At 41.3% G+C, this 26,254-nt stretch overlaps 1 protein-coding gene and 1 pseudogene across 1 annotated transcript; one reads left to right on the top strand and one right to left on the bottom strand.

Moving 5' to 3' along the window:
* The window catches only part of LOC147027727 (uncharacterized), a 23,373-nt pseudogene extending 9,369 nt beyond the window's left edge, over positions 1–14,004 (top strand).
* Positions 14,005–15,381: 1,377 nt separating this feature from the next.
* On the bottom strand, positions 15,382–17,363 carry LOC147027726 (THAP domain-containing protein 1-like). Its single transcript, XM_085876529.1, has 3 exons — positions 17,296–17,363; positions 16,581–16,776; positions 15,382–16,077 (listed from the first exon to the last, which is right to left on the bottom strand). The coding sequence occupies exons 1-3, from the start codon at positions 17,361–17,363 to the stop codon at positions 15,382–15,384; spliced, it is 960 nt and encodes a 319-aa protein (XP_085732655.1).
* Between the last annotated feature and the right edge of the window lie 8,891 nt (positions 17,364–26,254).

Here is a 26,254-nt window from a genome sequence, read left to right as displayed (position 1 = left end):
GATTCCAATAATCTTGAAGGCTTTGGTTTCCCCAGTGTCAAGGTGAGGTAGTGGAGAGCAGTGCTCAATAAAGCTGTGGATGAAGGCCTTGTATGGAGATAAGAGTTCAGATGTGCCAAGGAAGGACTTTGCACAACGGAGGATGCCATTTGGTGAATGGCTTTGGAGGCCAATTTAGAAGAAGAACTGCTTTTGAATTTTGTAAAAATATTTTTGAGAGTTGTTCCTTTTCCCAACCCATAGGTTGCTATGGTGGTCTTGCATGCACTCCAAGCATGAATCAAAGCAATATGATGTGCAAGAAGTTGCCCAATCTTTTCCACAACTTCTTGAATACTGAAGAACATCGAATACCTGTCTTCGATCTTTTTGAAGCTTCTGACAATAAGTACAAGTCATTCACTCGTATCTTCATTGTAATCATCATCACACCATTTTAAAGCCTTTTCCCCTGAGCAGGGGTCAGCTTTTTGCAGGCTCCAATCATGGTACCCTTTCTTGTGGCAATGTTTTTATGGCCCGATGTCCTTCCTGACGCCAACCCTTTAATCACCTTTGACACGCAAGGATAATTATTACCAGTATACTGGTGCTCATTTCGCTGACCTCGCAAGGATGACAGGCTGAGTCAACCCCCCTGATGTTAATTAAGTGCCAGGCAGGGCTCAAACTCAGGACCCCAAGTATCCCAAGCCACCACCCTAAGCACTAAGCCAACACCAGGCTCAGTATCTACATTGCAATGATGAATCAAAATAATCAACGCCACGCAAACGTCTCAAGAATGTGTAGGCATATCGCTGCTCTTAGCTTCGGTAGTTGTCTTTTGGAACAAATGCACTCAAGATTTTCGCCAACAATGCAGCTTCAGTCAGAAAATGGCTGCGAGGGGCTCTCGCAACAGCCTTACCAGTCATCCCATAAATCGCTGAATTGGCTTCATAAATATGGGTAGTTGGAAGTATGTTTGACAGTCCACATCCAGACCACATTAAAGTGCCCACACTTTGAAGGAAAACCCTTCAGCATATGAAAAACTTTGAGTTTAAACAGCTTTTATCCACAATGGCTGATCAAAAGTGGTGAACAAAGTAACCACTGTTTAGTTTTTGGATAAACGGCAAGGTGGAGTAAATGCTAGTCTCATCGAATGATGTCAGATCAATGATTTTCAAGAACAATGTTTTTAACTGTGTGGATGACTTCCAGATGACAGAGCTGCATGAATCCTGACCAGCTTATCCTTCGCTATGTTAACTCATTAAACATAGCCAGAGTGCCAAATAATATCTGATACCATGCTTTCCGACATAGAGAAAGGCGTCCGTAGTTCAATTGTTGGCTTTAAGATACGACAGAGAGCTTCTTTCTTTGGTGAACAATAATTTGTGATGGGTATTCCTTTATTAATCTCGCCCTTAAGAAGTTGGGAGACGTGTGTGTGTGTGTGTGTGTGTGTGTCTTTGTGCATCCGTCCGTGTGTCTGTGCGTCCGTCCGTGTCCACATCTATATTTTTCCACTAAAATTTTTTTTTTCCTCTGCAGCCACTTCTCTGATCGATTAGAAACTTTAGACACAGGAGGGACTCTACATGGAGAATATTATACTCTATTGATAGCTCTGATGTCTAAGGTTGCATGTTATGGCAGCCATATTTGATGAAAGGAAAACAATTGAACATCTCTAAAACCACTCAACGAAAAGAGTTGAAACTTTGCATATGTCATCAACTCCCCATGGGGTTTCTAGGGTGATAACGATGATGTTATCTGTGAAGTATTCCATCCATAATTGGTTGAATCAAAATCCTTTTCCAAAAAATCTGAGACTTCATATATCTGATCTCAACCCGATGTGAGTAAAGAATTAAATTTATGACATTGTCGGTCACTTGGTCCGGTGGCCATGTTGCATTGAAAATATAAACATAAAATATCTTCTTCTGCAGAACTGCTCAACAGATCATTACGAAACTTCATACACATGATCGACGAGTCATGGGGAAGATGGTTTGAAACATTTTCATATTCATTTTCATTGATGCAATTTAACCTTGATGTGCACAAAAGTGGTTGTTTCATACCCTAATATTCAATCAATAAAGTTACAGATAATGGCAATGTATGTGATATGATGGATAATGGGAATGTGGGCCATAATGTTAGCCTGTTCAGTTTACAATGGTATTTTTGTTCAAAATGAGCACTGGAGGTGAGAATCTTCGCTCTACTGAGTGCCATTCTTGTTATCAATAAGTTATTTTGAGCTGATTGTTGTTTTCCTCTGAACTGCATGCTCTATGCACTACCAGTTCCATTCTGTGAAATGGGCAGTGTACATATATGTGGTGGCAACATTGTGGTCGACATTATCTGCAACCCATTGTGAGAAAGTTCCAGGAACTGCTTCAGGAATTACATCTTCAAGGTTTTTTTTTGGTTTTTTTTTAAAGTTTTGAACAACACTCTATATCCAGAGTGACTTCATATACGAGACTGAAAATCGAAGTATTGATAATTCTTTTTATACACCACTTGGAACTAAACATGTGATCCATCTCTACTCCATGGCCTGACATTACTGATGGTGGTGGTGATGAACAGGGTTTATCAGCATTAACAATGCACTGGCCAATACATATTTGTTTCATCACACTTGGTTTGACAGCCTTCAAAAGTACTAACAATGATGACGACAGGAAGGTGAAGCCCTTTCTCAGTGCACTTTACATCATCTGCTATCAGATAAAAATCTAAATCAAACATGTTATCGCTAATTTCTGCTCAGATGAGTTTTTGCAGCTATTGTGACAATTCTTACTGCCTCTTCTTCAATGGTGTCCTTTTTAATACCATGTCCTCTTTATTATGTAAATCACCATTTTACGAAAGCAAGCCGTATTACCTGTTCCCTGCACTTTAACCAGCCTCGTGTGGCTTCATGGTTGGGGTGCCCGCTCTAAGGTAGGTCGGTGGTTCGAACCCTGGCCAAGTTGTGTGAAACACTTATAAATGGCAGGTGCTGCTTCCTTGCTTGACCCTCAGCATTTAAGAAAGATAGAGCACGGACAAACGACCTTCGGCAGGATTCAACCTTCTGCAAAAAGGATGGAGCACGCCAAACTATCATATGTTGGGAATAATTTTGATGCAGGCTTTCATGGCCTAGTGTCAAAGTTCCTTCGAAGAGAACTTTTCTTCATCCAACTAGCAATATGCATCCACAACCATCCTTGACCATGTTGTGGAATGTCGGCTGAGGCCCTAACTTTTTATTGTGTTTTATTTTTTCTTCCACCCTCACTTTTTCACCTTCAGTCGCTTTTAAATTTGTTTTCTCCACAACCACTTAAGTCTTAAGAAGCGATTCACACAACTTTCAACATAGGAGTGCTGACCCATGGAGAATTTTTTTCACAAAGTTACATGATGATTGGATGAAAAATTCAACCGATGTTCGGAAGTCTAGTTTCTGTTGGCCTGGGTTGCAGTGTTTCACGTGTCGGAAAAAACGGCCTCGACTTCACTTCGCTCGGCCTGCCACTATCGATGGTTCGAGGCCAAATATTTGGAACCTGAACCGAAAAAAAAACGGGAAAAGGCAAGAATCCCGAATAAATTTTCCACGAATTCCTGGGAAACAATTTACCTGGAAGAAACACGAGCTTGGACTCCATTTGTTTAAAAGCTTTTCTCGGTTCAAGCTCAAGAAAATGAGGCTTGCACAATCTTTAATCTATGTCATGTGCAGCGGTGTAGCACAATTGCTGCTGATGTGGCACAGTAGACAACATCGAAAATAATGAGCACTAAAATATTATCCTGAACTTTGTGTTGACTGGAACTTTCAGGAGAGTCCTTTTTTCATATCACTTGCACAAGGACCTCGGCTGACATTCCACAACATGGTCAAGGATGGTTGTGGATGCTTAGTACTCATTATTATTATATGAACTCATTGGAATGATCTTTAAGGTTTTGCTTCAATCGTTTGATTGAGCATCCTCTGATTGAGCATTGAAACCTCTGAGCATCCACGGAATTCGCACATTTCTCTTGCAATTCATTGAAGGTATAAAGTTCAGCAGAATGCATCAATTTCAAGCCAGTTACATAACGCATTAAATCCGTCTAGCATAAGAACATCTTCTGGAAGGCCTGATGAATATAGAGATGAACCTGCTCACAAGCTTCCGAGTTTTCTCTTGATTTCCCAATCAAAAGCTTTGAGTGACAAGAAATATGATAGAACGCCTCAACAGCAACTCGGTCAAAGCAATCGTGAAGGTGCATTTCTATCTCCAATGCCCATGCATCGCACTCTTATGGCACATTTGAAGTACAATACAATACTGTGCAAAAATTTGGGTTATTCCAATAATGTTCATATGTTAGGATACATTCATGAAAAAATACGTACCACGAGTATATTCCACAGTTCTGTAAGGTTAGTTGGGTTCCTCTTGTCTCCATTTCCAGGTAATCTCATGGCCTCAATGGGACTCGTGTCTGGACTCTGGAGTGGCCATTCTAACACTTGGAGCACACCAGTTGTAACCTTGTTCCCCAAGTAATTTTCCAAAACAGTATTGGAAGTGTGTTCTGGATCATTATCTTGTTGGAAAATAAAACCTTTTCCACTAGGAATTGCTTGGTGCTACAGTACTTCTCTTTTGTTCGCGTCCCATTGATTTTAACGAGTTTTCCGACACCAAAAGCTGAGATACTGTTACGAATCTGGCAGCCATGAGCACACAACAGCTAGAGTCCTTATAGATCAGTTATATCAGTAAGTATGTGTTTCTAGTTAGGGTTCTGTCCCTAGTCTAACGGGAATTAATTGTACGTGTGCTGCGGATTATTTTATATCACTTACAACAATGCCCATCTTCGCTTTCACAACAACAACACTCTGCTCGCGGAATTCTTCGCGTGATCGCCGGCGAGCGAGCGTGTGCGTGGGTGGAGTTTAACATGGGCATGGCGTCCCTCTTTGGCCAATCGGCAAGGAGCGGGCGTCTTACCCGGCCCGTCCCCGACTCAACACCATCGCCAATACGCACATGGTCGAAGGTGAGGAGGTAGGCGGAGCTACAAACGCCTCTGATCGGGACTCCACCCAGAAGGGTGGGAGTTGCCCTGCCTACCGTGGGACTGTCCAATGGGAGATGGCCAGGGAATTGCGCGTGGGTCCAACCAATCAGGAGGCGAGTGGCCAGGAGAAGAAGCCCACCCTCCAAAAAAGAAGAAGAAGTGGTTGTTGGGTCCAGCGTGAAGAGATTGCGTCCCGTGTGTCTCGAAGCGCGTCTGTCTGGGTCTGCGGCGGACTGCATCCCGCGCATCGGAGGTGTCTCGTCTGGCGCATTACAGTGAGCGGTCGACCATTTTTCATCAAGGGAGATCACCTCATCCCGCCTCCTCTGGGTTCGGCTCCCCTGGTCCGTGATTTTGGCGACTGGAGCTCCGGGAAGGTGTGGACGACCAGCCGCGTGCCCGTGGCCAGGTAGCCAGCCGATCTGACTCCCAGCCGAACTATCCTCCTCGGCTGGAGAGCCGAATAAAGACCTCGAGGTCCATCTCCTTCTGGGTGTGTGTGTGTGTGTGTGTGTGTGTGTGTGTGTGTGTGTGTGTGTGTGTGTGTGTGTGTCCGTGGGCCCCGTCTATAAGTAGAATTGTTAAGTGTTTTTGTTGTACATTATTTACATTTCTTATTTGGATAACTCTGCTCTTTGTGTGTTCCCTTCCCCCCATTGTGAATAAATCCCCTCTTGTTGAATGTCCCAGCTCGTCCTTGTCCTTATTGCTGCTGTAATCGTGCAATCGGCCCAGCAGGATTCTGGTACTCTCCGCTCGGGGTACGACTCGGATCCGGCTCGGTAACGGCCCGGATCACGCAGATCCTGCCGAGGGTGAATTTCCCTGGTAGTTTGGACGACGTGGGTATTTAGGTATATTGAAATTGGCAATTAACCCTATCGCACGTGGTCGACCTATTGGCGATCTTCGGTCTGATAAGGGACCCGTGACCTTTCGGATTTATCTGAAAGGTACGACTTAAATTCCGGGTGTTCGGTGGAGCCGACTCTACTGCTCCATCGAGCGGTCGTGCTTGCCACCGAGACCCGGCCCCACAACAATACAACTCCAGACGGTCACAGAGCCTTCTCTGTGTTTAACAGTATGCTGCAAACATTGCATGTCGTAACGTTCTCCAAGTCTTCGGCGTACGAACTGGCATCTCTTCGATCCAAAATGTTCAAACTTCAATTCATCGGACCAGAGTACCCGATTCCATTGTTCAGTCGCTCGATCCTGGTGTTGCCCTGCAAATTTCAGTCATTTCACCTTATTCTGTGGTCTCAGCAGTGGTTTCTTTGCTGCAACTCTTCCATGGAGACATGCTGCAATCAGCCTTCGACACAGTGCTTGATGAGCTGTGTCTTTGTTTGGGGAGATTATTCGGGGTCTTCCTGGCCTTTGTTTGTTTTGTATTGAGCCAGTTTCTTTCATGTGTTGCATAGTGTACCTCACACCATTGTAGTAGAACATAAGAAAAAGTCTCTCTTCCACTCCAATGTAGATGTGTCTGACATCCTTAATTTATTGGCAGCTGTCTGTTGTCGTTTCTTCCTCTTTGCACTGGTCTTTTAGAGTCAGTAAACTTTTAGAGTCAAGGTACACACACTCGTCTCCCAGCTGTCGAGGGAGGATTTGAATCTCGGCCCAGTTATAAACTCATACCGCTGTTTCACAGGCAGGGTGTTTCATCACTGTGTGTGTTTTCCCTCAGATGGACGTTAAACTGGGCAACCCAGCTGTTGGCATTAGCTGGTGGACGTTAAAGATACCACGGTGTCCTTCACAGAGAGTAGGTCGGACCTAAACAGATTGCAAATTCCTGCCCTGACTTCTTGAGTCAGAGCAGCAACCGGATCAAGGTTGTAGCCTGCTTCTTCAGCACCAACACTCTGCATAGGGCGTGGTACATGATGATGGTGATCCAGAAGGATGGGGTCAAATCTTCCACCACATGTTCACCAAGTTAGCGACTTGTAGTTTTTGGGACTGCAACGTTGTCTACCGGGAAAGCTAAACAGGTCTTTGCTTTGGTTTTTGACACAGTAATTACAACGAGCCTGTCGCCTTTGATGAGTTCATTCGATAAGAGGGACCGAGCGAAAACACGACGCGTTTCTATCCTCCTAACGAGGTTTTTTTCACCCATTTCTAATAGTTGTGGTTTTATGTTCCCAATTTTGGACCACGCACCAATTAACACTTCAATAGTGAGACGGCATGGGGTTAATTAAAAAGGGAGAGAGAGAGAGAGAGAGAGAGAGAGAGAGAGAGAGAGAGAGAGAGAGAGAGAGAGAGAGAGAGAGAGAGAGAGAGAGAGAGAGAGAGAGAGAGAGAGAACTCAAAGATAGACTGGGGCACGACAAAGCAAAGCGACTAACAATCCCACGCGCAATCCCAACGGTTTATCCGAAAAGCTTCGGCACACACACACACTAAAGACAGGAAAGAGGTGACAAGACTGAAAGGGAGCAACCCCTTCTCCTTCCCCACGTGATGATGCTCTTCCCCTGGGACGTGCTCATCTGGACTCTGCTTGGCTGTTGCTCTTGTGTCGTCCATGCCCCTCGTAGTGCTCTTTTTCCAAGCCTTTGCCCTCCGTATCAAGTCTCTCCACTCGAGTTTTCAACTCGCTGCTCGCTAGCAATGTGCACCACACCAAATGCATGCACGTGCTCTCCAACAGCTCCCTCACAGCTCTCCCTGCACGGATTCTTTTTTTATATCTCTCGACGGTACCAGCCGAGTGCGCTGATTAGCGACACGCTGATCCTCGAAGTTTTGAACCCTTTGGGATGTTTTGAATTCTCTGGGGTGATTGCTTGCCTCTCGCACAGTCGCTGATGTTCCATCCCCTTCATTTATGATCTTTTCAACTCTTTGGGGGGGGGGGGGGTTCACTGTGCACAGTGGCTGTTTTAACCATTTCAAAAGAACACATTCACACATTTCACCAAGGGAAACTATTTAGAGGATTAGGGAGGCAGGATGGTGGTGGAACTTTTAGACAAATTATAGAAGGGCACGGAACTCTTTTTTTCTGCTAAACACTTTGACGCATGATCTGCCATATCACACAGAAACCAAGCACCTTGACTAGACATTGATTAAGGAAATAACTCGTCTACCTTACCCCCATTACCCCTTATGGCCGTTCCCACAAAGTGTAAAATTTCCGGAAAAAAAAAATGCATTGCACAATATAACCAGTAAATTGTCGGTAAGAGTAATGAACAAAAATTATTGCCTATTAAAATGTTATTGCCTTTAAAACGCAAGTTAAAATCCCATTGAATTAAGACCTCATAACTTTATTAATTTTAATAACTTTAATAACTTAATGAAGACATAACATAACCCCCCCCCCCCCCAAAAGATTATTTTAGTGGATTTTCTCTTATTCAATTTCGGTATTCGGGATAGCTTCCCGAGTCTCTTCAGCGATTTTCAGCTTGGTACCAATTTTTTCCGGGTTCACCCCATTTGCAGAGCTGAACGAGGTGATGTGAAATCAACTCTACCACAAGCACCAGAGGCTAGAAAGTGAGACTTGTGGCAAGTGGCCATCCGTTGCTCACCCACATGATCACACTGACTTCTCAATTCCATTGAGTTGCTGTAGTATTGTGCTTGTAAATATTTTAACAGCAAAATGTTGAGATAGTGTGACTTGCGCGAGCGGGTTTGGAATAGCAGAGGAAGCCCGGTCATGAACCATATGAGAGTAAGTGCCAGACACCGTAACGTAATCCCACCATTTCGTGCTCCATTGACAACGGCAACTGAGCTGAGAGATATATAACTCAGACGTACAACTTTTCTTTCATTATGTCCAAAGACAAAATACATCGTCGATTCCAGTTTTGAACAGTGAAGGTACCATTGTACCCAACTGGCAATGTGTATTAAGGAATTATTCGAGTATTTCAATTACTCCTTCCACTTAACTAAATGCAAGATAAATCTGGAAGTTTAATTTAAGACTCAACATCCTTCATTGTGGGTGATGACGTTATCTAAAACTTTTCCCAAACTATTTACAGAGCGTTGGTGCTGCCGAAGCAGTTTCTTGGCAAAGGTTTTACTGGTTGGTTTGCCATTGCCTTCCTGGCATTGTTTGTCCGTGCTCTGTCCTTTTAAATGCTGAGTGTCAAGCAAGGAAGCAGCTCGTATCATCAAAAAAAACAGTCCGATATTGTTGCGGGGCCGGGACGTCGGCCGCGGTCCATCCGCCGGATGGAGCTGCAAATCGGCCTGACCGATCACCCGGAATTCAGATCGTCACCCTGGATAAGTCCGGAGTCGACGGGTCCTCTATCGGACCGAAATTCGCCAATGGGTAGACCACGTGGGGTAGGGTTGATTGCCAATTTCAATTCACCTAAATACCCACGTGGTCTAACTACTGGGTAATTCTACCCTCGACGGCACTCGTACGGAAGCGAGCCGCTTAGCGAGCTCATTCCGTGTGCGATTCCGAACGGTTTAATCGCTGAGTTCCATCAGTCCCGATTGTCCCATTACAACGGCCCCGGCAGTGGCCGTGCCAATTTTCCCCACCACGTGACACGCTCAGTCAATTAGTGTAGGCTCTAGCGGGGAGTTCGTGGCCATCGCAAAAGTACAAACTCACCCACGATTTTATTGTTGTACATACCAAGACCTTTCAAAAAAAATTTGGGTGACAAGCCCAAATCTGTATAGATTTTGCTACAGAGGGCGCTTTTCAAAATAGCCACCATAAGTATTACTTTTGACAATATCTTGGTCTGAGATTCATAGAGACATGATATTGGTGCCGAAACCTGTTTTCAGAGTCAAGGAACTCAATAAGACCAATAACAATTACATTGGCTCCTTTGTTTGCGGCAGCCATCTTGAATTGCAAAATGGCCACCATTCAAAATCGCAGTTGTCCATATATCAGTCATCAAAACACATAGATGCTTGATGTTGGTGGTTATACTCCTGCATTTAAGCCCAAGGAATTCAATGATAAGAGTATTATAATACAGTGGTTCACTGAGACCAGCAAAAATCTTCTTGAGTATATTCAGGTAACCTATAAATCCAACGTGACGCCCATAACTATTGTTGCGAATTCGCGCCCGCCGGCGTGCGAACGCCGGCGTCACTCGAATCGCAACCGCGTCACCCACCGGACGGACAATTCAGTTGTGACCCTCTGGGAACTATCGCCCGGAGCCAGTCACGGGTGGGCCTTTCGACCTCACCACAATCGTGCCAATCGGCCACCCGCGTAGGATAGGGTTGTTCGCCAAACTCGACCGACCTAAGTACCCACGCGGATGGTAAACCAGGTGATCGTACCTCACCGCAGGTCGACTCCGGACACGAACCGCTTAAGCGGTCCGTTCCGTGCTACAGTGATAACCGAGCGGTGTTATCGTCGGCCTCGACGGTTCCGATTAATTACTGGGCGTATTAAGCCCACTACGAACCCTTTACGTAAAGCAGGATGGAAGGTCAATAAAGAAAGACGAAGCGAAACGGGAAAACAGTTCACACAAAGCACATTTATTTCCCAGCACACGGAAAGCACACATATACAGCCAAACAGTCAAAATGCACATATAGCAATCAAAACAAAAGCAACGACGATGCAGAGTTACTACCGACTACGCGCACACACGGCAACACTTATACAGTTCTACTTTACAGACGGCGCCAACACACATTTACTCAAAAGCAAAGGAAAGAAGCCACCCTCATAGACGAGGGGGGCAGACGGGCATGTAGGCCAACATGTGCGCGTGACCTGAAGGAGCGGTCAGGCCCGCGAGACCGGGGGGGGGGGGTCCTACCCGCGTCCTCGTGAGGCGTTGGCTGACGAGCCGCAGATGTGGCCGCGTGGCTGTGCCCCGACTCCGTGCTCCTTGGCGGGTTTCGTTGGCACGACGTTTGGAGTGGGGTGGGAACGGGGCCCCCTTGTTGCACTATCTCAGCGCGGGGGAAAGGGGGAATTGTTGATGCCCTGGGGGAGGGAGAATGGCTGGCTGGCTTGGGTCCCGCGACAAGCGATCCCACACCGCGACCTCGTCGCCGACCGCCGTCCTCGCCTCGGACCCGAGCTCCTTGCCTCTTCCTGCAACTCTTCTCAGCCGACTCCAGAACCCAACTCGATGACTTCGCCACCCGACTCGACTCCCTGCCACACCGATGACTCGACTCACTCTTTCTGCCACACCGATGACTCGACTCACTCTTTCTGCCACACCGATGACTCGACTCACTCTTTCTGCCACACCGATCACTTCGCCACCCGACTCGACTGACTTCATTCGCCTTCTTATAGGCCGGCAGGAGCAGCTAATATGCAAATATCCGGATCAGGATGACCTCGGGGGCGGAGCCACGCTCGCCCATTGGTCGGAGGAAAGGGGGCGTGAATCTCCCCTGATCCTAGAATTTGCATATATCGATTTCACACAGACGCGCCTGGAGGCGGGGCCAAGCCGCTCCGCGCTTGCTAATTGGACGGAGGGGAAGTGGGCGTGTAGCGTTCTTGATCCAAATTCTCCCTTGGAAAGGCCGCTATTTGTGCTCACGGCTCGGTGCGTTCGGCACCAATCGCCGAACGGGCCTGAGACAGCCCGACGCTCAGTGTTCACAGGTGGTGCGGGAATGGCCGTAGAAGGAGAGAGGTGAAGGTGGTGGAGGGTTTTCGGTGGTGGTTTGATGGTTATGGTGCCGTTTGGGAATGACGGTGATGCGATGTTTGCGGGAGTGAGTTGTGAAGGTAAAGGTCGTGGCTGTTGGCATTGTTGTTGTTGTCTGAGGGTTGGAGCGTGGTTGTAGTTGGTGACGATGGCTGGCGTGGTGGTTGTTGTGTGATGGCGGTTGAGACGTGGTTGGTTCAAAATAAAGATAGAACAGAAAAAAACGGCTATCTCAAAGTGTCGCAGCCCGAATGAATCACATAAATTCCCTCTATACAACGGGTTTGGGGCTAACTACACATGTACTTAGAGATATCTCACCTATGGGCCCTGAATGGTGGTTTGCGAATTTCCACAGCCGTAACACTATTATCACCAAAATCATCGGTGACATTGTACTTTTGCGACGGCCACGAACTCCCCCCAGAGCCAGGAGTATATGGTGTCCATCACAAAGTTGAAGATTTGCTGCTTTCTGTAATCATTACGTTTAAAGATCTTCATTTAACAAATCAACTCATTGTAATCCGCTTCTCTTTTATTTCAGATAAATTCTGAAGACAAGCACTAATACAAGACCGAATACAAGCCCCAATCCACAATCAGCAATGGAATTTGTAAAGCTTTCGGGGCAGGAGTTGGTGATTTTGACCGGATAAAGTGTGCAATTTGTCAAGAGCCAACGCAGGGAAAACTGATCAGCAACACCCAACGGGTGTCAACGAATACGGGAAGCTAGTGACATACAAAAAGACTCTGTAACAAAACGCATAAAGTTGATGCCAGCCAAGAGTGACTTCTTCTTTTATCATGTTTCCAACCAGTGCTACAAGAAGTACACCAATGCGAATCTGCTCAGATGCATCCAGGAAGGAGGGAAATCAAAGAAAGCATCGCTATCCTGAGAAGAATCTGGCAGTCCTCATGGGGTTGCGACTCGTGCTCACTCCACTGTACATTCACCTCCAAATCCTACAGATGCATGTAGTGTCAACTACTCGATGAACTGCATCATTTGTAACAAGAAGTCACACAAACGGGACTTCACAAAATATCGTATATCTGAGTCGAACCGTTCTACTTCACTTTTACAAGCAGAAAACTTCTTCCAGGATGACATTTTCAGTCGAATGTGTGACCTCCAGGATGAGCATGCAGTTTTTGGAGCTGACTTGTATTATCACAAACAGTGCATGACATCATACATCCAAAAGTTTGAGAAGGCTCAACGTTCAACTGGCGATACACCAGAGCTGAACCCCAAGCAGCGTGCATGGAGTGATATCGTTTCTGAGTTAGAAGAGGGACTGAAAAGTGGCAATGGCTATGAACTAAGTATAATCAGAGACCGATTGAATAGACTTGTGGAGGACGAGCATCAATTTCGCAATAGAGATGTGAAGATATATATTTTTAGACACTTTGGTAGTAGCATTGATTTTACATATCCTGACCAGTTGCAAAAGTCTTTGATGGTTTATATAGTGTGCCATGTAATAGAGCAGATGTTTTGGCAGAGCGTATTCACTCCATTGATCCTGTACAGGTTTGCGCCAGTGTGCTACGTCAAAGTCTTGAGAGTCATGATTTTAACCGTGATAATAGATTCTGTGAAGCTCAAGATCTAAAACATGCATGCTCCAGTATGAGAATGCCAGAACCGATACTTAGGTTTTTAGGATATTTATACAATTTCAACCCTGACACATACCCCAAGCCAGCTGAAACTGTAATGACGGAAACAGATCCTACAGCAGAAGATGTAGATGATGAAGAGTTAGATGACGATGCATGTGAAACAGAGAATAGTGACGGTCGGAATAACAGTGATTCCAAACAGACTGCTGATGGTTGCCTCTCTGCTCAACGTTGCAGGAAGATCCAAGCTCTGTTTCAGACTTTGTATTATGTACATCATTGTGGCAGAAGGAGAACGCCAATGCATGTAATGAATGCTGAATCAGCTCACAGTCTCGGGCATGGAGGGAAAATCATCACCAATATCTTGAATCGTCAAGGGCTTGCGCTAAGCTTCGGAGAACTGCGTCGATATCAATATGACATTGCAACCTACACTGCACAGCAGAATAAGCAGGATGTTGCACTACCAGCTCATTTTGATCCTGCAGAATTCACATCAGCAGCCTTTGACAACTGGGATCATGAAGGTGCTCATGTGTTTGAGCATAACACAGTCTGCTTTGTTTTCCAGGACAAACCTAGTTCCCAGAGATTTAAGGTTACATGATAACTCAACCACTGAACCACTGTATTATAACTCTTATCATTGAATTCCTTGGGCTTAAATGCACGAGTATAACCACCAACATCAAGCATCTATGTGTTTTGATGACTGATATATGGACAACTGCGATTTTGAATGGTGGCCATTTTGCAATTCAATATGGCTGCCGCAAACGAAGGAGCCAATGTAATTGTTATTGGTCTTGAGTTCCTTGACCCTGAAAACATAGGTTTAAGCACCAATATCATGCCTCGATGAGTCTCACAGACCAAGATATGGTCAAAAGTAATACTTATGGCGGCCATTTTGAAAAGCGCCCTCTGTCACGGACTTCTTATAATAACCTGGACCTGCAACAGCCTCTGTCGACTGAAGTCGCCATGTTGCGTTGCCAATCCGAATTCACAGATTGAATATATTAATCTGTGCCGAATTTCTCGCTGGAAACAACATTTTTGTACAGCTTAATAAGAAGAACAGGATTTTCTTTTCACTAACAACAGTCTCCGCCACCCATTATCACTACTAAGCTAATATAAGCTCTGCAGCACGACTCAATAAGATGAGTGAGTACGAGGTGTCACAATTCTCATGAATGATTATTATATCATATGTCATATGATCTGATGATAATCAGTGTAATGTGTTGATGATAATCAATGTAATGTGTAGAGCTAACCCCCTATGGCCTATAATATTTGTATTATTATCGACCATAAGGCGGTAGCTTTCAGCTACCCCCCTATAATAATAGGCCTTATGGCCTATAATTAATAATATATTGACCAATCATCAAAACATTGAACAGACATCGGACAACTATAAATAAATATGATCTATAATCTACAGACTAACCTATGGCCTCCTATTAATGTGAGTATGTGAGTAGTAGAAAACATAGAACAAACATTGGACAACCTTAATAAACATTATCTATAATCTACACACTAATGAGACTGGTTTAATATGCATTGACCTATAGAAGATATATAATCGCAGTAGGTTGAAACATAAGATATGTCGAAACCTGGGAGAAACACTTCAATGCAAATGGTTAGTAAACTATTGATGTGCAAATAGGATCAGTTTGCTGAATTTTTTCCTGATGGGTTTATCTTTCAATCCAGTGTTCATGGTTCGAACAACATGGTGGAGACGAATCTTTGTATAGCACTCACAGATGTGCTGTATGAGAGAAAATACATGATTACAGTCTGCCTCAGTCTCAAACATGTGATCACTAAGTGAGTCAAATGCACTCGATCCTACTTCTGCCAACACTGATGCAGAGATTGCAGATTTCAGGTAACTATCGCGAGGAATCTTGCCATTTGTCACCGCTAGCATTCTCTTAACACATTTATCAGTGGCTTCACATACTTAAACAACGCTTGATGATGGAACGGTAAGGCCACCCCTTGTTTTAACAGCAATCAGCCTATAGGCAGGTAAATTGACATTATCATTCTGCGTGAGAGCCAGCAAGCAATCTTGACATTTGAGTGTCCACTTAACCATCCTAACCACATATCCTGCAATATAGGTTACAACTGACTCCAGGAACACTGAAAGTTTGTTAAATGGTGGAATATCGGCATAATCGTGGTGACTCGTCATTGGCTGGCGGAGCTGCAAATCGTAGCATCTGGATATGAGCATATCCTGCGTCTTATCTGGGACAGCCCTCTTAGTGATATTTTTGAATAACGCTGCTGTGAGGATGCGTGTTGCGTCCTGGGCTGAACAGTTCCCCTTGTTGGCTTTGATATCATACCGCATCAGAAGACGCTTGTACGCCATCCCTTTGTTTTTTAGTTCTTCAACGACGGAGCTTAATTTCGCTACCTTTTTCTTCAATGTTCGCGTTTTCTGCTGCGTAACCTTCAGTTTTTTCCTCAGGTTCTCAATGGTCTCAGTTGCCGTACCCAGCTTCCGTTTCATTTTACTGGGACTCGGATCGGCACAGTACGTGTGGTCTGCTGAAGTCGACGGCCTTGGTGGTGAATCTGGCGCAGCTGTGAATTCTGGCTCTGGGGCCAGGTGTCTGTCAACCGGTGGTTTCCGATGTATCGGTTTCTGTGTAGAAAATAATATAATTAATATCGGATCGAAATTTCGAATTAACTGGTGAACAGAAAACTGATAATTCACGGAAATTTTAGTGGTAAATTCAATACAGTGCGAACCGCTTGATAGAATCACAATTGGAGCACTCTGATTCAGGATTCCCTTTATTTTAATTGCATATACAGGATGTCCATGAAGTTTGAAAATTTGCGCTAAATTTGATTTCCACAGGTATTTATTCATTTTATAAACATTTTGAATGTGGATGAATTTATAAAATTAATGTGTTCGAATTAATTTTTTGGGCACGAATACAAAACGACCTGCATCGTCTGACAGTCAGAATTATACAGAAATTCATAGAAAAATCCTGGCAGCAAAGGAGGTCGATTTTCCGGGTATTCGCACCCAAAATCAATTCCAAAACTTTTATAGATTCAAAGCAATTTAATGTGTCAAATAAATATGTATTTTTTTAGTGGAGACCATTGTAATAAATCGTGTATACGAACCTTCTGGAGATGAGGTGGAAATTTGAAGACGCTTGGTATGACGCCTTGTTTAAGCCGTTTCGTCTGGCCCGTACTGTCAAAGTCAGAGTTCAGGAAGTGTTCACTACAAAGTAATGTCACACCGGGCGTTGGTGTAAAGTGTTCCCTTCTCTGCGCCTGGCACCATTGTCTGCACAACTTTTCATCCTTCGGGAATCTGGAGAAAAAAGATCCAAATGACGTTTTCGATTATTGACATTTGAAGGGATGGAAGGATGGGTACTACAATTGGCGTCAGTGGAGTTAGATTTCTGATATCAAGATAGATACGACCCCCTAACCCTAAGGCGCGTAGGAAGCAAAATGATTTTGGGGGTAACATCGGGTAAGGTGGACCGCGGAGCCAGGACCCTCTGAATAGGGAGGGCCTGTGCCCCCAAATGGACAAATATTGTGAGCTACCCGCCCAACTATTTATGCAGCCACGGCGGTCGATGGGGGGGGGGATGAATCTCCGGAAAAAAATTGAATTCTAGATGCCAGGAAAACTCATTTCCGGCGTTTTCCTGGATAATATCGTTTTTTTACATTGTCTTTCAAATTATCGACTGCACTTTGCCATCATTTAGATTTTTATACTGGTGTTTAGCGTTTAAATTGTAACTTCTTAAAATAATACTCTAAAAATAGATTGACGATTGAAAGAGAAAAAAAACATCAATAATTGCATTCTTACCGATGAAAGGTGCATTTGGAGCTTTTCCCAGACTTATTATTGCATCCGAACGCCACGCACTGTGGCATTTTTACGTTTACCGGTTCAAAATACTGGCAAAATAGTTAAAACTCTTAATGCATTTTCAGGTTTTTTGAATTGCGCGCAACTCGCGAGTGGCAACGCAACATGGCCGCTGAGCCATTTCCGGTGACTTCATTTCTCACTGCTGTGAGTAGATGGCATTGCTGGTCCAGGTTATTTTAAGAAGTCCGTGCCCTCTGTAGCAAAATCGATACAGATTTGGGCTTGTCACCCAAATTTTTTTGAAAGGTCTTGGTATGTACAACAATAAAATCATGAGTGAGTTTGTACTTTTGCAATGGCCACAAACTCCCCCTAGAACCAGGAGTAAATGAAGGAATTGACACGAACGAGCTGAAAACATTTAACAACTGGGGATAATATAATAGGCAGGGAGGGGAACACAAAGAGCAGAGTTAAACCGACTAAACCGACACTCGGTGGAGTGCAAAACCTCCGACGCCAATACTGCTGGGTCACTTAAGTGAACCTGATATCCCATTCATTGTAGGTCAAAATGGATCATACTCTACTGAACCACGATTGAATAAACTAAACTAGATCGTGCAAAATTTGTTGTTGTTTTTTTTTCTCGAACAAATTTTTTTGGGGGGTTGGAAATCTCTTAAAACATGTAGAAATGCAAAAAAAATTTCAAATATATTTCAAATAAAATTAAATTTTTTTGAAAAAAAAGTTGCAAATTTTTTTTGGGGGGTTGGAAATCACTTAAAACGTAGAAATGCAAAAACAAAAATTCAAATATTTTTTCAAAATGGCCGCCATAGCGGCCATATTGGACTTTGGACCAAGTCCAAAATCTAATGGCATGATCCTTGGACCATACCTAATCCCCCCACCAAGTTTCGTTGAAATCCGTCCAGGAGTTTTTCCATAATACTGTTCACAAACAAACAAACAAACAAACAAACAAACAGAAAGGGGTGAAAACAGTAACCTCCGTCCATCTTCGATGGCGGAGGTTAATAACTTACAGCGAAAGCACTTAACAGTTTACTACTTATGGACAGGGCCCACAAACAGACGCACACCAAAAAGAAATGAAAGGGACCTTCCCTTCGACGAGACGGGCGTACCAGGACGAGATCAGCCACGTCGAGATGCGACCAGGCCAGCACCAGCGACGACCCAAGACCAGAAGCATTGAGCGATGCGTTCCGCGCTCAAGCTGACGGAGAACCAAACTCCAGCGACAGGATGAAATTAGAGCAGGCGCCGGCAGCAGGACGAGATTCATCTCCCCCGTCCGTCCAAAACCATCAACCTTTTTCTCTCGGAGGGAGGGGCCTCCTCTTCTGACCACTCCCTCCTGATTGGACGAGGGTTCCTCACGCGGCTCGTGGCCGCCTCCCCATTGGCTGAGGCGCGTGTGTAGTGCTCGCCCTCTGCTCAATGGCTGGAGCTTCGAGCTGAAGCGACGGAGACTCCGCCAACATTAGACAAGGGGATGGATTCTTACTAGAAAACACATACTTATTGAAATAACTAAGCTATAGGAACCTGAATGTTGTGTGCTCATGGCTTCCAGATTCGCAACAATATGACTCGGCTGAGCCTGGTGTTTGCTTTGTGGTTAAGGTGGCTGGCTTGTGATCTTAGGGTCCTGAGTTTGAGCCCCTTTTCACGGTTGAATTAACACCAGGTGGGGTTGACTCAGCCTGTCATCCTTCCAAGGTCGGTGAAATGAGTACCATTGTATCGGGGTAATAACTATTCGGGGTAACCTGTGTCGGAGTGGCAACCTTTCCAGGACTGTACTCTTATGCAGCCTGTCGCTGCTGGTTGAATCATTATTTCATATGCATCATTGCTGGGAGTGCAGCTGTGCCATTGATGCAGTGCCCCCTGTTACCAGTAAGCTGGAACTCATTTTGCCGACCTGAGAAGGTTGACAGGCTGAGTCAAACCCACCTGGTGTTATATAATATCACAACAGGGGGCTCGAACTCAAGACCCTAAGATTTGTGACTTGAATTGGAGGTTTGAGACTTGTTTTAATGTCAGATTCCGCTGTGTGACTTCCTTGGTGATTGACTGTAGGAAGTGTAGCATTACGTTCTTCATACGGTGGTGCCGATGAAAATAGGGTGGTTGTTGAATTTCGATGTGAGCAAATTGATGTTCAAGTCCACCTTTTTGATTGCTATTGAAAAGGTCATTTCTGATCGCTCAAGTGCTTGCCTGCAATAGACCATTATGTGTTAGTACCCCATCAACCTTTTCCATCCATAACAATCAATGGGAACTGCGTCGTTAACATGGCCACACTTCAGTCATTATGCAATCATTAGTGAATCTCAGTCAAATATGCACAGCATGACAGCATCATGAACAGTTGCTGCTGCAGTTACTGGATTGGTTCAGCATAAGGTGGAATGGGGGTGCTTCCTCAAGTTAATTATTTCATTGGTTGTAGGCCCACTTTGGAACTTGACAGCTCTAGATGTTGGAAGCTTTTCTGTGCTTGTCCATCTCATTCATTGGTCATACAAGAGAGCCATTCATGGACATTAAAGTCCTTATACTCATTATAGGTGCGTTCACCTCTTTCAACATCCCACCCAGATATTGTTCAACATGGAGGAGTGCAGGCCCACTGCACAATTTGCTCTCACAGATAATAGAGACATCAAAGTGGTTGAAAAGAGAGCTGCATGAAACTGTGCTCACGAGTTATCTCCTATCAATGAATTTCTCAAGCACAGGGCTTTGGGGTAGCATTATTGGCTGAGGGTGTGGATATGCCAATAGTAGGGAAAGAATACTGGTTCTGGCTCACTTTTCCCCATGTAAATGAATGGGGGATTTTCAGCCATGAAATTTTTCTTTTTTTTCCCCTAAAAAAATAAATCCCCTTTTTAGCCCAAGGTATATTTATTTGTCTCCCCTTTTAACCTGGAGCCTGGTGTTGGCTTAGTGGTTAGGGTGGCGGCTTGGGATCCCAGGGTCCTGAGTTCAAGCCCCGTTGGCTGCTGAATTAACACCAGGGGGTTGACTCAGCCTGCCATCCTTCCGAGGTCGGCGAAATGAGTGCCAGTGTTTCTGGTCCCGGTGTATGCCCCGGTTAGAATAGGTGTACCATATCCCTGTGTGTCGTAAGAGGCGACCAGGGTTGGCATCAGGAAGGGCATCCGGCCATAAAACATTGCCTCAAGAAAAAGCCAAACCCCTGCACAGCAGGGAAAAATGGCTGTAAAAACGGTCATTTTTTATTTCCCCTTTTAACCTAGGAGCTCTCTATTCAAATAGCCCATACAACAAGATAAAGATTTGTTAAAGGTGATTCTAAAGAAATATCTGAAATGTCGAAGCCTCGGGGCACTCTCTATTCAAATAACCCATACAACAAGATAAAGATTTGTTAAAGGTGATTCTAAAGAAATATCTGAAACGTCTAAGCCCCGGGACACTCTTTATCAAATAACCCATACAACAAGATAAAGATTTGTTAAAGGTGATTCTGAAGAAATATCTGAAACGTCTAAGCCTCGGGGCACTCTTTATCAAATAACCAATGCATATTGTTTAGCTCACTCATTGAACCTATAAACATTTGTTCATTCTCAAATTCCTTCAATAGTTTAATTTTCTTTGCACAATAATCCCCATCTAAAATATTGAAAAACAAAACATTTGAATCTTTATATTTTTTAAGATACCCCTTTTGTGCCATTACGAAATGATAAACTTCTCTTAATGATCTCATCTGACCACCTCCTGAGTTGCATATCATTTTGATATTGTAGTAAATTATTTTTCCATTGTTCAATTGATAACCATCAAATTTTTCAGTCCATTCAAACATATTTATTATTTTCTTTACATCCTCTAACTTATTGGTTTTTAAATTGATTCGCATATTTGTTTTATTTACCTTTGTTTTAGACATTTTTTCAATAAGACTTATTTGATATTTTTCACATTCATTATGTTTTCCATTTATATACCAAGACTGAGATTTTCTCCACTCTTTAGTTTGACTAATACTTGGTTCGACCATTTATATATTGTGAAAAACGCGGCGGTAGCCCTTAAAAACCCTAACCCATCTTCCCATCGTTAAAACTTGTGTCCATATGGAACACAATCTATTCTATTCACTCTATCATACAATACCCATATTGAACACAATCTATTTTATACACTCTATCAAACAATATCCATATGGAACACAATCTATTCCATTATCTAAAATAAATCTCTTATCATCAAAGGCCCCTAATGCCTTTTTATTTACTTCTTCACTATATATCTTATGTTTATAACTTCTTATTGTATTCATTTTCCTATATTCTTCTTTCTTATTCATCAAACAATTATAATAATTTCTAAAAGTTATTGATTTCTTTATTACATATTTCTTTATTCCCTTTAACCTTTTATCAATCTGATCACCATACTTATAAGCATATGCCTTTGCTCTCAATCCAATAAACTCACTCATTACTTTTCCACCCAACTCATCCTTAAACTTACCAATAACCTTTTCATTCTTTTTTGAAAATAACTCACTCTTCTTACTAAAATTACTTGTATCATATACTCCAATGTTTTTCTTCATATCTTTATAAACATCATCAGTTTTTATATCTGGAATAAAACTATCAGTGTCCATATACAACAATGAAACATTTTCACCATACTCTTTATTTAAATCATTATACAAATAATCATACATCAATATCTTTGATAAATCAAGAACTGCTGTTCCAATATAAATTGGTTTATCCATGACAATACTTTCCTTTTTCATATGAATAGCAGAAAAGTTCTCTGAAAAAACCTCTTCTCTCTCAAAACTTGGTTTATTTATCAATCTCGAAGCTTCTTTCCAAGATGTTGCAAATCTAATGTTTTGCCTGTTTCTAACATTCTCCATTGTCTTTCCAAAGACAGCATTATTCATCAATTTATAGAATTCCCCTTCAAATTTTACTTTTGTATTTGTTCTCATATCTGTATTGAATTTAATATACTTTTTCATCCAAGGACTTTGTTTAAATTTTAAAACTCTATGAATTTTAGCTACTCTCAACCCAGCAGATAAATATTGTCTCAAGTTCCTTTGATGCAAAACATATCCCTCTTTATCATAGAATGTTGTTAATAACTTTTCTGTTGATTTGCCTTTAATATTAAAACTTTTATGATAATCACTAAACCATTCTTTCTTTGGGGTTTCTTTCTCACATGCAAAAGGAAGGTCTTTATGCTTATTATGAAGATCACTCGGGTACTTCAAATCAACTTCAAAATAATAACCTTCTTCTTTGTCATTCAATTTCTCTTGAGAAGAAATAACAATATTCATCAAAGCCTTTTCATAATCCTTTTCTTCCACCCACTCTAATTTACCATAAGGCAGAGATTGAGACATTGCCCATCCATACAAATTATTAGCATCAAAGTACATCAAATAATTACTATCTTTTTCACTCTCATAATTTGGAAGATATTTATTATTTGCTTTAGCATATCTTTTTGAACATACTTGTGATATTCCACCTCTCTTAGACTTCTCAATCATCAAAAGCATATCTACATCACTGACTAAATCTATATCTTGTTTTGTCATTTTCAACATTGCACTCCAAGCTAAACCAGGAGCTGTGAAATAGTGGGCAGGATCTAATCCATAACAATTTTTATTATGGCAGAGTGATCTAAAAGCTTCAAACACATCAGCTAACAATAAAACATCTGTTTTTAGATACAAATCATGATATTCTCCAAGGTTCTTTATCTTAAATATTTTCCAAATTTCTTGTGCATGTTTATATCCCTTATCACTTATCTCTTCTTCATAAAGGTTATTATAAAAACTTTCTTTTGAAGGAAGTTGTGTTTCTTTAAATCTCATAAATGAATCCATATAACCATAAGGATAAATTCCCTTACTTGTAAGAATTTTCTCTTTACTTTGAATTTCATTCCTTGTTTCAATTTCCTCTCTAGTTAGAATTCCCTCTTTAATCAGAATTTCATCTATAATCAGAATTTCCTCTTTAGTTAGAATTTCATTCTTTGTTCGAATTTTCTGTATAATTAGAATTTCATCTTCAGTAAGAATTTCTTCATTCATTTCCTCATTAATTAGAATTTCCTCTTTACTTTGAATTCTCTCTTTAATCTGAATTTCCTCTTTAGTTAGAATTTCCTCTTTTGGAAAGAATGAATTAAGATTTGGAAAAGAGCCCGTGGAGCTTAGATTTGATGCGAGGTTGGCTAGTGGTGTTCCCATAAACTTGTAAGAATCAAGAAACCGAATACGAGTTATAGGTTTTGTAATGAAATATACTTTTGACTTGTGTTTGTTATGGCAGAAATATTCCCTGGTGTTTTTGAAAGTTCATTTATAAATAGATGTGTATCATAGTTGGCGCTGTTGTGAAGAAAGACTGGAATAAAAGAAGGTAATTTATAATCAAGATTACAACAGGAATGAGCGGGGCCTCTATATTTACCAGTAAGATGACAATGATCCCTAACTTTAGACTCCTCAATTTCCTCCTCACAAATATGACAGATATTGTTCTTTCTAAATTCTAATTTTTCTTCTATGGTTAATTTCATCGGTTCATTTGTTTCTTTCATTAATTTACTTAGTCTTATACAATCCTTTTCTAATCGTTTTACAAACTCTTGTGAAGCATTTTTTCCACTATACTGTTCAAGTTTATTATACTTTTCTCCAACAGATGATTTGATATAATAACAGAAACCACAAGGAATATGTTTTTGATATTTATTTGTATATGGTTCTTTTGGATTAGGAGAAGCAGTATTTATCTTTTTAAGGATACATTCAAAATCAGCGTATATCACAAATGGGTGCATGATAGATTTATTATAATCTTCAAAAGAAATCTTTTCACCAGGCTTAGGCATTGTAATTACAGCTGATTTATGATTACTACAATATTTTGAATGTTGTTCTAATCGTTCTTTTGTATGAAATGAATTAAGACATCGCTTACAAGGATATATTTTGTTTGCTGTTCTGAATACCTGAGAAGAGATTAATCTTGATAAATTATTGATGTATGTGTAATGTGAATTCTTTCCAACACTAAAATATAAAAGATCAATGTGTGTTTCTTCATTTTTATAGTTGTTTGAAATTTTTAATATTCGAACTTTGTTTGTATCCATTAATCCATATACATTAATAGAAAGATTATTCTTTTTCTCAAATTTAGGAATATCTGTTAGTGGCATTGGGAAATTAAAATCTTTAATGTCCAAGGTATTCTCATATTTCATATATTGTTTTACTCTTTCTGAATTACATTTTGGTGGATGTAAGTGAGCAAGAACAGACCAGAGAAAACATTTATTATCATTATTCTTAATATTAACAACTGCCTTCTTTCGTTTTATTTCTTTTGGTAATTCAATATAAGAAGAAGCTTTAAGAGGGTTTAATTTTAGAATGTGTATATCTAAAAAGATGATTTTTTTAGTATTGAATCCACTTCCTACCACTGTATTATCAACATCCTCCTCTTGTCTTGATAGTTCTTCATAAACCCCACTATTCAAAAAATCTTGAAATGATGTTATAAAATGAAGATCTGTCTTCATATAAGGAGTTTGTTCTTCATCTTGTCTTTTCATATTCATTTTCACTCCCATATAAAACTTTAAAGTTTTCATTTCTTTTAATGTCTTTTTAATAAATTTTTCAACATCAGGTTTCACTATTTCAATTGATTCAACTATTGATGATGGACCGGGTTCTCCAAATTGAAAAATCCTTATTTTTATATGCCCTTTAAATGCCCCATCAGTGTTTTCAATATAATAGTCTCCCTTTACTTTAAACTCATTTTTCTTGTGTTTTTGTGATTGAAGATGTCTATTATAACTACTCTTCAAAACATCCTTTGAGCAGGTATCACAATGTTTTCTTTCCAACTCAAGAGGGGATATTTTGTGAAATAGATTAAATGTGTGTTTGTTGGTTCGGAGGTGTTTTCTATAATGTTTATATTCGTGATTACAAACATCGCAGTATGTTGTATTCACCATATTTATATAATAAAACTTTGCTTAAACTAAAATTTTCTTGATGAAAATTTCGTTTATTTTACAGGTGAATCTGTGCTTAAACTAAAATTTTCTTGATGAAAATTTCGTTTATTTTAAAGGTGAATCTATGCTTAAACTAAAATTTTCTTGGTGAAAATTTCGTTTATTTTACAGGTGAATCTGTGCTTAAACTAAAATTTTCTTGATGAAAATTTCGTTTATTTTAAAGATGAATCTATGCTAAAACTAAAATTTTCTTGGTGAAAATTTCGTTTATTTTACAGGTGAATCTGTGCTTAAACTAAAATTTTCTTGATGAAAATTTCATTTATTTTACAGGTGAATCTGTGCTTAAAACCATTTTATCCTCCAACTTTTTCACTTAATAAATACAATGTTTCAAGACACAAAAGACAAGTTTCAATCAATCTCTTCATTTGTTAAAGATGCTGAGAAATATGTCAAGGATGTAAAATTGAACAAAGATAAATATAACAACTATTGGATAAAAACAATTATGGTGGATATGATGAGTTCTTCAATTTACTTCAGTGGAAGGGCTTTTAGTATACCTGGAAGAACATCAATTAAAGTATCTCTAACAAAAGTTTCTCCTCTCCTTCTGGTAATATATTCAAAACTAGAAAAAGCAATGAAACAAGAAAAAGTATCAAAAAATAAAAACCTTATGGATGAAGCTTTAGAAAGAAAAGATAAGACCATCTGTAATATGCAAGGAGAAATTTGTATTTTTTTCAACAACCCTAAAGATATAAATCCTGATGAAATAAAGGATGTTAATATATCAGGTGAAATGACATTTCGTTCAATTGTAGTTAAGGAT

Source organism: Eptatretus burgeri, chromosome 4 (genome assembly GCF_056783735.1).
Source record: "Eptatretus burgeri isolate ZD-2024b chromosome 4, Ebu_testis_v1, whole genome shotgun sequence".
Lineage (NCBI taxonomy): Eukaryota > Metazoa > Chordata > Myxini > Myxiniformes > Myxinidae > Eptatretus > Eptatretus burgeri.
This window is presented reverse-complemented; position numbering and strand designations above follow the sequence as displayed.